Raw genomic sequence first — 14,045 nt, 5'->3', positions numbered from 1 at the left:
ACAGGCCCTTTAGTCCACCGAGTCCGCGCCGACCAATGATCACCCATCCACTAGTTCTATCCTACACTAGGGACAACTTACAGAAGCCAATTAACCTACAAACCTGCACGTCTTTGGAATTTGGGTGAAAACCGGAGCACTCAGAGAAAACCCACGTAGTCATAGGGAGAATGTGTAAACTCCGTACAGACTGCACTCGAGGTCAGGATGGAAGCCGGGTCTCTGGCGCTGTAAGGCTGCAACGCTACTGTGCCGTTTGTTAAGATGCGAATGCATGGAACATCAGGCTCATATTAAATAGAACAGTCATCTTGGGCCACTCATTTGCACCAATCAAATTAGGGCAGGAAAGCAGGAGACAAAGAGAAATGTAATGCCATTTGTATCAGGGCAAGAATACAATCCAATATCACCAAAGGTTGAAATCTGATTAGCTAATGGACATGTTGTCTTGATCAGTGAGGCTGGTCGATTGTGGCTCAGCTCGCATTAATTCTGTCATCAGTCAGAGCATCATCGTTTCCCGGTAAATGCAGAGTGCAAAAGTGTCTTGCAATCAAATGAAAATCTACAAAATGTTGAAGATTTACGACGATGTCGCTCGGACTTCATTCTTCCGTGCAGGAGGCTGAGGGGTGATCTTACAGAGGTGTATAAAATCATCAGCTGAATAGATAGTGTGGGTGCACAAAGTTATTCACCCAGGGCAGGGGAATTAAAAGCCCGAGGGCACGGGTTTAAGGTGAGAGGGGAAAAATGTAAAAGGAGCCCAAGGGGCAACTTTTTCACTCAGAGGGTGGTGGATATGTGGAACGAGTTGCCAGATGAGGTAGTTGAGGCAAGGTACAGGAACAACATTTAAAATATACTTGGACAGGTACATGGATAGGAAAGGTTTAGAGAGGTATGGACTAAATGCAGGCAGGTGAGACTAGCTTAGATGGGGCACCTTGGCCGGCATGGAGGAGTTGGGCCAAAGGGCTGCTGTATCACTCTATCACTCTGGAAACTGCAGTTGGCAGCACAGTGGCGCAGGGGTAGAGTTACTACCAAACAGAGCTAGAGACCTGGGTTCGAACCTGACTGCGGGTGACAATAGACAATAGGTGCAGGAGTAGGCCATTCGGCCCTTCGAGCCAGCACCGCCATTCACTGCGATCATGGCACATCATCCAAAATCAGTACCCCGTTCCTGCCTTCTCACCATATCCCTTTATTCCGCTATCTTTAAGACCTCTTTCTAATTCTCTCTTGAAAGCATCCAGAGAATTGGCCTCCACTGCCGTCTGAGGCAGAAAATTCCACAGATCCACAAGTCTCTGGGTGAAAAGGTTTCACCTCATCTCCGTTCTAAATTTCCCACCCCTTATTCTTAAACTGTGGCCCCTGGTTCTGGACTCCCCCAACATCGGGAACATGTTTCCTGCCTCTAGCATGTCCATTCCCTTAATATTCTTATATTTTTTCATAAAAGCCCCTCTCATTCTTCTAAATTCCAGAGTATACAAGCCCAGCCGCTCCATTCTGTTAACATATGGCAGTCCCACCATCCTGGGAATTAACCTTGTAAACCTACGCTGCACTCCCTCAATTGTAAGAATGTCCTTCCTGAAATTTGTATGGAGTTTGTACGTTCTCCCTGTGACAATGTGGGTTTCCTCCAGGTGCTCCAGTTTCCACCCACACTCCAAAGCCAGGTTGGTCGATTAATTGAATCCTGTAAATTATCCATAGTGTGTAGGATAGAACTAGTGTACGGGTGTTCGCTGGTCAACACGGACTGAGTGGGCCGAAGGGCCTGTTTCCATGCAGTATCTTTAAAACTAAAACAAAATGTAAAATGGATAATGTTACTTCACCAATGCACAGGCTGGATTAAAAAGTAAAGGCGAAATCAAAATAAGGTTTGAATTCACTTTAAAATAAAGATAAAAAGCTAACCAATAAAAAACAGATATGGAAGACACAGGGACTTGGTTGAATCATAAATGTCCATTAAACACATGTTGCCACTCATTCCAGCTTGATGCCAGTACGTCAGGCCAGTAACTTGACTTGTCCAACTTACACTTTACACGATCTTACCCAGGACATCTCAAGCATGGTTTAAGAACAGCTCCATCCAAGACCGTAAGAAATTGCAGAATTGTAGATGAAGCCCAGACCGTCACATAAACCTTCCATTGACTCCATCTACACTTCACGCTGCCTCGGCAAGGCCACCAGCATAATCAAGGACCAGTCTCATCCCGGTCACTCACTCTTCTCCCCTCTCCCATCAGGGAAGAGATACAGAAGTGTGAAAACACACACCTCCAGATTCAGGGACTGGTATAAACCAACTGATCACAAACAAATGAGCAGTCTGGACCTACTATCTACCTCGGACTATCTTTAATTGGACTTTACTCTACTTGATCTTGCACTGAACATTATTCCCTTTATCCTGTATCTGTACCCATTGGATAGCTCGATTGTAATTATGTATTGCATTTCCACTGTACCTCAGTACATATGACAATAACTAAACTAAACTAAACTAAACTAACACAAGCTAATGTCAAAATAACATCCACCATTTATACCTACAAAACAATCTACCTACAAACCCACCCCTTCTCCACTCTCTCCCTCTCCCTTCCCTGTGGCCCACCTGGAATTGCACCCATTTGTAACCACCCCCTCCCCTCCATTGTAGGTACACATTCCTTGTAGGAACCCACCTTGTCAAACCAAATTGGCAGACGGGGCTAGTCCCATTTGCCAGCATTTGGCCTACAAATTGTTCCTGAGGTCCCTTTTAAATCTTTCCCTTCTCATCTTAAACCCCCCTCACTTGCTATTCACGCATCTGTCCAAAAGTCTTTTAAGAGTCAGAAAGGATCTGTGCTTATCCGCGCGTCACTAATATTGTTTGAAATAACATGAACTAAGATGTCGTGATGCATAATTTAAACTGCTGGAGGAAGAGATACAGGTAGGAATGCACGTTCACACATCGTCTAGATTTCCAACAGTTCAGCGTAAGAACAGGCCCTTCAGCCCACAATATCTGCGCTGAACATGATGACAAGACAATCTCTTATTTAGTTTAGTTTGGAGAAACTGGCCCCTCGGAAACTGGCCCCTCGGCCCACCAGCAATCCCTGTACACTAGCACTATCCTACACATACTAGGGACAATTTACAATTTTACAAAAGCCAATTAACCTATAAACCTGTACATCTTTGGAGTTGGGAAGAAACAGGAGCACCTGGAGAATATCCACGCACGTCACGGGGAGAATGTACAAACTCCGTACAGACAGCACCCGTAGTCAAGATCGAACCCGGGTCTCTGGTGCTGTGAGGCAGCAACTCTACCGCTGCGCCACCGTGCAACCCTCTTATCTACCTGCATCTCGTTTATATCCCTCCATTTCCTACATATATCCCTGTTCCAATCCTAAAATCTCTTAAAACGCCACTATCCTATCTACTTCAACCACCAGCACATTCCAGCCACCCACCATCCTCTGTGCAAAAAAACTCTCCCTGCAAATCCACTGTAAACTTTGCCTCTCACCTTAAAACTATGCCCTCTGGAGGTATGCATGTAAAAACGCACACCTCCAGATTCAGGGACACTCTCCTCTCAGCTGTTATCGGGCAACCGAACCATCCTATCAACAACTAGAGAGCGGTCCTGAGCTATCATCTACCTCATGTAAGACCCTCGGTCTATCTGTAATTGGACTTTACTGGACTTTATCTTGCACTAAATGTTATTCCTGTTATCATATATCTGTGCACTGTGGACGGCTTGATTGTAGTAATGTATAATCTCTCTGCTGACTGGTTAGCATGCAATAATATACTTTCACTGTATCTTGGTACACATGACAATACACTAAGCTCAACTAAATTAATCTAAAATACTAACGTTTTCCACCCTGGGAAAAGGGTTCTGACTGTCTACCCTATCTATGGCTGTCATAATTTTATATACTTCTATCAGGTCTCCCCGCAACCTCCGGCATTCCAGAGAAAACATTTCAAGCCTGTCCAACTTCTCCCTGTAGCTAATATTCTCTAATCCAACATTCTGGTAGGCCTCCTCTGTACCATGAGATCCCTCTTAAATAACTCATGTCTTACTTTGATCCCTATCCATACATCTGCCTGAAAGTCTTTTAAGAGGCAGAAGGGAACTGCTCTTATCCATGTGTTTTTAATATTGTGTGCAATAACATGCTTATGAACATAGAACAGTACAGCACAGGAACAAGCCCTTCACCCCACAATAGCTGCACTGAACATGATGCCAATTTAAGTTAATCTCCTCTGTCTGCAAGTGATCAATATCCATGTGGTCATACAGTGCCCTTCAGCTATACTGAAACAGGCCCTTCGACCCAACCTGCCCACACCGACCAACATGCCCCATCTACACTAGTCCCACCTACCTACATTTGGCCCATTTCCCTCTAAACCTATCCTATCCATGTACCTGTCCAAATGTTTCTTAAACATTGCGATAGTACCTACCTCCTCTCGCAGCTCGTTCCATACACCCACCACCTTTTGTGTAAAATAGTTACCCCTGAGGTTCCTGTTAAATCCCCTCACCTTAAAGCTATGTCCGCTGGTTCTCGATTCCCCTACTCTGGGCAAGAGATTCTGTGTGTTTACCCGATCTATTCCTCTCATGATTTTGTACACCTCTATAAGATCACCCCTCATCCTCGTGCTCTCCAAGGAATAGTGTCCTAGCCTGCTGAACCACTCCCGATAGCTGAGGGCCTCGAGTCCGGGCAACATCCTCGTAAATCGTTGCTACACCCTTTCCAGCTCGACTTATCTAAACGCCTTCCACGTCCTTCTTGTAAGGGGGCGACCAGAAATGATAACCTCTTCTTAATCTTCTTCTGCCCTTTGCCAGGACGGGGATGAAGCTCTCTGAAGGACATCACGAGGCCTTGGCAGCTCCACCGGCCACGGAGGCAGTGCCCACGCAAGTGGCCAATGCCACAGAGGCAGCGGCCAGTCCAGAAGGGGACAAGCAAGACGGGTTCACGAAGGTGAAGGAGAAGTTCATGAACGAGCTGAACAAGATTCCACGTGAGTAGAGGTTTATCAGCACCTGTAGTCGGGATCTAATCCAGGTCCCTGGCCCTCTACCAGCAACTCTACCGCTGTGCCACTGTGCCGTCCGATGTCACAATGTAGACGTTCTAATCGACTACACATTCACTAGTGCAATACTCAGTTGTGTTCGCACCTGCCTTGAAACAAAACATCGTTTTATGTGGCCCCCCGGGGTGATATCCCTTCCTTTGTTTGAGGTGCATCTCCACCACACTCTGCCCCCCAAAGTTCAGCAGCGGGAGGACCACTAGACTGTGGTTCTTCCCCCACAGAGCCTTGGCGTTGGCTGCACCGAGCTTCAGTGCGTCCCTCAGCACGTACTCCTGCAGTCTGTAGCGGGCCAGTCGGCAACATTCCCCGACGGACATCCCGCTCTCCTGGGAGGTCAACATGTTTCGGGCCGACCAAAGAGCGTCTTTCACCGAGTTGATGATCTAAGGCAGAGATAGATAGATTCTTGATTAGTACGGGTGTCAGGGGTTATGGGGAGAAAGCAGGAGAATAGGGTTGGGAGGGAAAGATGGGTCAGCCACGATTGAATGACGGAGTGGACATGATGGGCCGAATGGTCTAATTCTGTTCCTATCACTTATGAACATGAATTTGTGAACTAACAGCAACTTCTGAACAGTGTCAAGAGTTTGAAAAGTTTTATCGGTGGAGGAGACTGACAAACTAATTTCAAGTTCTTTCAACGTCTTTAAGACCAAGGCAATTTCAGAGACCTATTACCTTAACATCTGTTGAAATTACCTTGTTGAGAAATCTCTTCCTACCTGCAGTTTCTAAGTTATAAGTTGCATTTAAACAGCACACTTAACGTTGCAAAATGTCCCAAGGCACTTTGCAGCAGTGATGATCTCACGGGGAAGTATTAGATGAACAAAGTTAGGTGGTTTATACCAAAGATAGACACAAAATGCTGGAGTAACTCAGTGGGTCAGGCAGCACCTCTGGAGAAAACGGACATTTCAGACCCGAAACGTCACCGAGCCATTTTCACCAGAGATGCTGCCTGATGCATGGAGTTACTCCAGCATTCTGCGTTTATCTTTAGCACAAGAACAGGCCCTTCGGCCCACAATGTAAGTACTGTCAGCTCTTATCTGGCTGAAGATAAACACAAAATGCTGGAGCAACTCCGCGGGACTGGCAGCATCTCTGGATAGAAGGAATGGATGATGTTTCAGGTCGAGACCCTTCTTCAGACCCTGCGTAACCGGCTGCACATAATCAATATTCCCTGAATATACATGTGCCTATCCAAAAGCCTCTTAAATACCTCTATTGTATCAGCCTCCATCACCACTCCAGGCAGCGTGTTCCGGGCACCCACCAACCTCTGTGTGAAAATGCGCCAATCACCAATGTTCTTTTGATGATTTTGTTCTTGATCTTATGGTGGTGGCCCGTCGGTAACGTCGATGGCAGGTTGTGAAGTCTCAATAGAAGAGGGCTGCACAAAAACCTGTTGCGTGAATGAGTTGAAGGTGGGGAAGCCGTTGCACTGTAACCCTCTCGGTCAGAGTCCAGTGGTATGAAGAATCATCACGGCTGGCAACATCTTGGCTGCTGTGGATGGCCATGTTTACTTCAGTGCTCTGTCTAGCCCTTCGCATTCCACAGGGCGTTGCTCCTTCACCTTTCCAGCCGCTAGCTCATAAAGATCTCTTCCACCTGGTCCGCCAAAGCAGACTTTCCATGAAGGATGAGCACGCCCCATAGGTTGAACTGGACTGCATGGTACCAGTTGCAAGGCTGCGCCTTGACCTGACAATTGATCTTATACACTGGGGCCAAAAGGCAGTGGAATAATTAGAGAATGCAGAGATATACATTATGTGCAGACAGAGGGGATCAGTTTAACTTGGCATCATGGTCGTCCCAGACATTGTGAACCAAAGGGCCTGTTCCTGTGCTGTACTGTTTTATGTTCTTAATTTATTTGAGAAGGAACAAGGCCCCTGCGTTCCTCCAGTTTTTATCTCTCTAAAGAGGCGTGAATTGTGAAGCCAGAGGAAGGAAAGGGGAAAGTGGAGGTTAGACAGAAAGAATAGCGAGCACAGGTGGGGCACAAGGAAGGGGGTGAAAGGGAGGGGAGAAGCGGGTGGATTTGTAGGTAACGATGTATTGTAGGTATAAATGTTGGATGCTATCTTGAAATTAGCTTGTGTTAGTTTAGTTTAGTTTAGTTTATTGTCACGTATACCAAGGTACAGTTGAAATCTTTTTGTTGTGTGTTGACCAGTCAGTGGAAAGACAATACATGATTACAATTGAGCTGTCCTCTGTGTTCAGGTACAGGATTAAGGGAATAATGTTTAGTGCAAGATAAAGTCCAATTAGAGATAGTCTGAGGGTCTCTAATGATGCAGATGATAGCTCAGGACTGATCCCTACTTGTTGATAAGACGGTTCAGTTGCCTGACACCAGCTGGGAAGAAACTGTTCCTGAACCTGGAGGTGTGCGTTTTCACACTTCTGTACCTCTTGCCTGATGGGAGAGGTGAGAAGAGGGAGTGAGACTGGACTGGTCCTTCATTGTGCTGGTGGCATAATCAGTATTTAGCATAGTTTAGTTAAGAGATACAGCGTGGAAACAGGCCCATCAAGTCCACACCGACTAGTGATCCTCATACACTAACACTATCCTACACGTACTAGGGACAGTTTTATCAAGCCAATTAACCTACAAACCTGCATGTCTTTGGAATGTGGTGGGAAACCGGAGCACCTGGAGAAAACCAACACAGGTCACGGGGAGAAGGTAGAAACTCAATTACAGACAACGCTCATAATAAGGATCAAAACCGGGTCTCTAGCGCCATAAGGCAGCAACTCTACCGCTGCGCCACCGTGCCGCCCTGGTTTGTAGGTAGCATGTTTTATAGGTATAAATGTCGGTGCTATCTTGAAATTAGCTGATGTTAAGGCAGGCATCGTGCTCTGAACGTGAATGGTGTGCAGTGTGAGCTGAGCCGTTGCACAACTGTGTGGTATGGGGCTGGTTTCATCTCCAGGCCTCAAGCTATCGTTCGGCTGTCTGCCTAAAGTGGCTTCAGACAGACCGTGCCGCACTTTAAAAGCCTCTCCAGATACTAAGCACTTGCTTCAAAGTCTCTTAAGTGGATCATCACTCAAACCACTCGGCCCTGAGACTGAAGCCTTTGTGTGTGAATCGCTGGTTGTGTGGTTCGTGGGATTGAGTCACAAACTAGGCAGAGGTACTTCAGTTGACGTTCTCTGGCCAAGATTAATATGATTAGTGGAGTTAAATATCCTGGCTGACAGGGTAACTCAACACTCTCCATCTCTCGATCCAATCTGCCAGCCATTTTAACTCCCCTTCCCACTCCCATGCCGACCTTTCTGCCAACCTAATCTCAGGTACTGTCTGACCCGGGTCCGATCCTGACTCGGGGGTGCTGTCCGTGTGGAGTTTGCACGTTCTCCCGATGACCCTGTGAGTTTCCTCAGGGTGCTCCAGTTTCCTCCCACATCCCAAAGATGTGCGGGTTTGTAGGTTAATTGGCCCTTTGTAAATTGCCCCTGGTGTGCAGGGAGTGGGTGTGAAACTGGGATAACATACAACTAGTTTGAACAGGTGATCGATGGCCACTGTGGACTCAGTGGGTCAAAGGGCTGTTCCCACGCTGTATATCTCAAGATGCCCCATCTACACTAGTCCCACCTGCCTGTGTTTTCCTGTCTATCTTCGGTATTTCTCCAAAGATACTGCCTGACCCGCTGTGTTACCCCAGCCCTTTTGAGTCGATCTTTGGTATCTACAGTTCCTTTCCGTTCAATTTGTCTGCTCCTCTGTGAAATCTCCTCAAGGTATGCCTAGTAGACTATGGAGTCGGAGCTATGATAGTAACAGCCATACCACCCACTCAGGTCAGCGTGGAGAGATTGTTCTCCGCACTGAAAATAATTAAATCAGATTGAAGGCCTTCAATGGAAGAGGATCTGGCAGAAACAATTCTGTTCCTAAGGACATGTTATTAATACATTTTAGGTATGTACTTTTGTAGCAAACTTAACTACGCATTTAGTTTTAAATTCTATTGCACTTGAAAATATTTTTTGTCACAATTTAGCCATTTAGTTCATACCTGTGGCCTTAGTTTAATAAACTTTGGAGTAATGCTTTTATAATTTTTATTTAATTCAATAGAATTTTAATGTTGTCATAGTCCTATATGTTTTTGTTTTTTTTAGCATTATACATTATGGGTTTTTTTCAAGAATAAACAATAAAAAAGCCACAATAGCATAGCTACAACCTTATAGACTCAAACCTTTAAGGACATGGGTTTAAAAGGTAACCTGATGATTCATGTAGTTCTTATCAAATGCCATCTTGTGTAATGTTATCATAGCAGATTAGAGTTATTATACCTAGGAGTCGGGGTCGGAGTGGGGGTCGGAGTCAGAGTCGGAGTCAGAGTAGGAGTCGGATGCACAAGAAATCAAGGAGTCGGAATCGGGTGTTTTGGGTACCGACTCCACAGCCCTGATGCCTACCTTGTCGAAGTTCTCCTCCTTGCCAAGACGGGCGTTCTGTGAGACCCGCTCTCACTGCTCCTCCAGTTCCCTCTCCTCTACGTTCAGTCTGAAGTAGGGTCCCAATCCAAAACATCACCTATTCCTCTGACCTGCTGAGTTACTCCAGCACTTTGTGTCTATCTTCGGTATAAACAGCATCTGCAGTTCCTTTCTACACCTTTCCTATCCATGTACCTATCCAAATGTATTTTTAAGGTTGTTATAAACCAAGGCAGGGGAGGAGGGGGTGATATTGCAGGCATGGAGGGAGACTATAGAGAGAAAAGGGAAGGGAGTTAATGTGAGCCTGCTTAATAATTGATGCGCAGCAGGGAAGTGATATAAAACTGAATAGAGAAGGCACCAGCAAGGTTATGGCCTCAATTATCACTTTTATTAAATATATTTATTGTAGTTGCTAACACTCCCAAGTTTTGGATTACAATTACAGCCTCGTGGTCCAGAATCCTTGCAGCCCTGTCTCCCCCCTAGTTTGGTTTAGTTTAGAGAGACAGCACAGAAGCAGGCCAATCAGCCCATCAAGTACGTACACAAACTTGGGGACAATTTACACTTATACCAAGCCAATTAACCTCCAAACCTGTACATCTTTGGAGTGTGGGAGGAAACCAAAGATCTCAGAGAAAACCCACGTGGTCACGGGGAGAACGTACAAACTCGACAGCACCCGTAGTCGGGATCGAACCTGGATCTCCAGCCTGCAAGCACTGTAAGGCAGCAACTCTACCACTGCGCCACCATGCCGCCCAGTCTACACCTCGGGTGCTCTAAATGCCAGGTTTCTTCTGAAATCTGCTTTTCCTTTGATAATCTTTCACCTCATAGTTATACAGTGTGGAAACAGGCCCTTCGGCCCAACTTGCCCACACCGACCAACATGCCCCAGAGCTACACTAGGCCCACCCACCTGAGTTTGGCCCAGCCTGTCCTATCCATGTACCTGTCTAATTGTAAGCACATATTCACACACAAACATACATACACTTACATATCAATGCATGCGCACAAACACGCGTACACATGCAACTCAAGCACGACCGTGCACAAATGCATGCATACACATGCCAGCACATACATGCACAAATATACATACAATGCATGCATGCACCCATGCGCACACCCTTAATATGCATTGCAAATTAATTTTTTAAATAATCTTTTAGTCTAAGACTAATCACTGATACACGACGTTAATCTGGCTTTACACATTTGACGTCTGAGACAGGATTAAGCCATCATGCCTTGACATCACTGGCATTTGCTAACATCTTAATGTAGTGTTGATCGCAATATCACAAGAACAGACTAATCCATCGTGGCATTGCTGAATATGTTCACAAGCCAATCTTGTTTATCTGTTTCTCTGTACTCCAAAGTTATAATTTAATAACCCATGGCCCTGAGTTACCTCCCTCCCTCCCTAGTCTCCCTCTCTCAGACCAACTCCACCTGCCCCACAACACTAGCACAACACTCCACGCCACTATCCCCATCCTCCTGTGTCGTCTGGTGTACTTTATGGTCACGTATACAGTGAAAAGTATAGTGCACATTGAAAAGCTTCTTTGTTGCATGCTAACCAGTCAGTGGAAGGACGATACGTGATTACCCAACGTGGATGATCTCCAGGTGGTCTGGTTTGCTCCCACATCCAAAGATGTTTGTGGGTTAATTGGCCTCTGTCGATTGGCCCTAACGTGTATGATAAAATCAGTCTACCATATGGGTGATCATTGGTCGGCATGGACTGGGTGGGCTGAAGGGTCTCTTTCCACGCAGTTTCTTAAAATTACTATAGGATTGGTGTGTATTAGTGCTTGATGGGCAGCATGTTCTCGATGGGTCAAAGGGTCTGTTCTCATGCTGTATCTGAAAAATAAACTAAACTAAACCAAACTAAGCTCAACTAAGCTCGACATGTACAGGATTGATTTCTGTATAGAGATTCAGCACGAAAACAAGCCCGTCGGACCACTGAGTCCGCGCCGACCAGAGATCCCCGCACATTAACACTATCCGACACACACGAGGAACAATTTACGCATACACCAAGCCAATTAACCTACAAACCTGTACGTCTTTGTAGTGTGGGAGGAAACCGAAGATCCCGGAGAAAACACATGCGGTCACGGGGAGAACGTACACACTCCATACATTCAGTACCCATAGTCAGGATTGAACCCAGGTCTCGGCACTGCAAGTGCTGTAAGGCAGCAACTCGACCGCTGCGCCCCCATGCTGTCTGTATTAGGGCTTGGTGTCAGCATTGATTCGGTGGGCCGAAGGGTCTCTTTTCATGCTGTATCTCAAAGCTAAACTTTTTACAAGAATGATCCCTGGGATGATTGGGTTAACATATGATGAGCATTTGACAGCACTGACACTGTACTCGCTGGAGTTTAGAAGGATGAGGGGAGAACTCATTGAAACTTACTGAATAGTGAAAGGTCTGAATGGAGTGGATGTGGAGAGGATGTTTCCATTAATGGGCGAGTCTAGGACCAGAGGGCACAGCCACAGAATAAAAGGACATACCTTTAAAAAGGAGATGAGGAATTTCTTTATTCAGAGGGTGGTGAATCTGTGGAATTCGATTGCCACAGAAGGATGTGGAGGCCAAGTGAATGAATATTTTTAAGGTGGAGATTGGTAGATTCTTGATTAATAAGGATGTCAGGGGTTATGGGAGAAAGCAGGAGAATGGGGTTGAGGAGGAGAAATAGATCAGCCATGATTGAATGGCAGAGTAGACAATGGGCAGAATGGCCTAATTCTGCTCCGATAGTTAATGAGCTTCTAACCTAAACTAAACAATGGGATTGGTGTGTGTTAGTGCTTGGTGGTCAGTACGGATTCAGTGGGCCAAAGGGTCTGTTCCCATGCTGCACGACCCCACGGAACTGTATCAGCCTGGTGTTCTGTGGCCGTCAAGAGGCCAGCCCTGTCCCCTCTGACGTGGCATGTCTTCCTGTGGATCTTGTCATTACAGTACCGCCATGGGCCTTGGTTGCTATCGCCATCGTTGTCGTACTGCTCGTCCTAACCTGCTGCTTCTGCGTCTGCAAGAAATGCCTGCTGAAGAAGAAGAACAAGAAGAAGGGAAAAGAGAAGGGGGGAAAGAATGCCATGACCATGAAAGATGTGAAGGAGATGGGAAAGTCGGGCACAGACCAGGTAACGTACGGGAATCACCTGAGCTACTTGTCTAAGGGGCGGAGAGACCTTGTTCTGTTTAGTTTAGTTTATTATTGTCACGTGTGCCGAGGTACAGTGAAAAGCTTTTTTGTTGCATGCTATCCAGTCAGTGGAAAGACATGATTACAATCAAGCCATCCATGGTGTACAGATACAGGATAAAGGGAATAACACTTGGTGCAAGGTAAAATCCAGCAAAGTCCGATTAAAGATAGTACAAGGGTCTCCAATGACTTTAGAGATACTTTAGAGATATAACATGGATATAGGCCCTTTGGCCCACTGAGTCCATTCCGACCAATGATCACCCCTTTCACTAACACACTAGCAACAATTTTACAGTTTTCCAAAGACAATAAAACTAAAAGCCCGTATATCTTTGGAGTGTGGGGGGAAACCGGAGCACCCAGAGAAAACCCACGCGGTCACAGGGAAAAAATACAAACTCTGTGCAGTCAGCACCCAAGATCAAGATCGAACGCGGGTCTCTGGCGCTGTAATGCAGCAACTCTAACTCTGCGCCACTGTGGGAGGGGTAGTACTAAGGCAGCACTGTGGGAGGGGCAGCACTATCAGAACTATTTTCTTTTTAACCAAAAATAATTAATTCAATTATTTACAATAACACGTACAATACGAAATAAATCAAAATAACACCCACCACCATAATACGAGTGGAACAAATATTCCCCAATACTAAGTATACTATCATACAACGATATCACCATCTTTATTAGGGAGTGCCGCACTGTGGGAGGGGCGATACTGAAGTTAATTTTCCGCTCATTATCTCATCATGGCTTGCTGGAGATTGCGCAAGGAATGACTGCCTCACTTTCTATGTTACAACAATAAATACTTGTCAATACCTACTGTGACAGCATTAGAGCACTCTGGGAGATTTCAAGGACGTGAAAGCCGCTAAATAAATGTAATTCATTCTTCACGTTGGAAATCAAGATAAATAACGGAGTTAAGAACTGGTGTTAAGTTGAGAGGGGATGGATAGTGTGGTAGTTCAAGAGGTCCGTAGTGTTCTGTTGTCAAGGTAGGATTAGGGTTGTTCAAGAACCTGATGGTTGTAGGAAAGTAGCCGTTCCTGAAGCTGGTGGTGTGGAACTTCAAGTTTCTGTACCTCCTGCCCGACGGTGGCA

The 14,045-nt window shown here is 45.8% G+C and overlaps 1 protein-coding gene across 7 annotated transcripts in view; it reads left to right on the top strand.

Annotated features, from left to right (window-relative positions):
• syt1a (synaptotagmin Ia) overlaps positions 1–14,045 on the top strand; it is a 214,160-nt gene that overhangs the window by 178,038 nt on the left and 22,077 nt on the right. For all 7 annotated transcript variants that reach the window (XM_055650555.1, XM_055650556.1, XM_055650557.1 and 4 more), the window contains 2 exons: positions 4,922–5,100; positions 12,686–12,870. In XM_055650555.1, coding sequence (XP_055506530.1) covers positions 4,929–5,100; positions 12,686–12,870 — 357 coding nt within the window. In that variant the 5' untranslated portion in view covers positions 4,922–4,928. The remainder of the gene's footprint in view (positions 1–4,921; positions 5,101–12,685; positions 12,871–14,045) is intronic.

Source organism: Leucoraja erinacea, chromosome 19 (genome assembly GCF_028641065.1).
Source record: "Leucoraja erinacea ecotype New England chromosome 19, Leri_hhj_1, whole genome shotgun sequence".
Taxonomy (NCBI): domain Eukaryota; kingdom Metazoa; phylum Chordata; class Chondrichthyes; order Rajiformes; family Rajidae; genus Leucoraja; species Leucoraja erinaceus.
The sequence above is the reverse complement of the archived record's forward strand: the minus strand, read 5'-3'. Positions and strand labels throughout refer to the sequence as shown.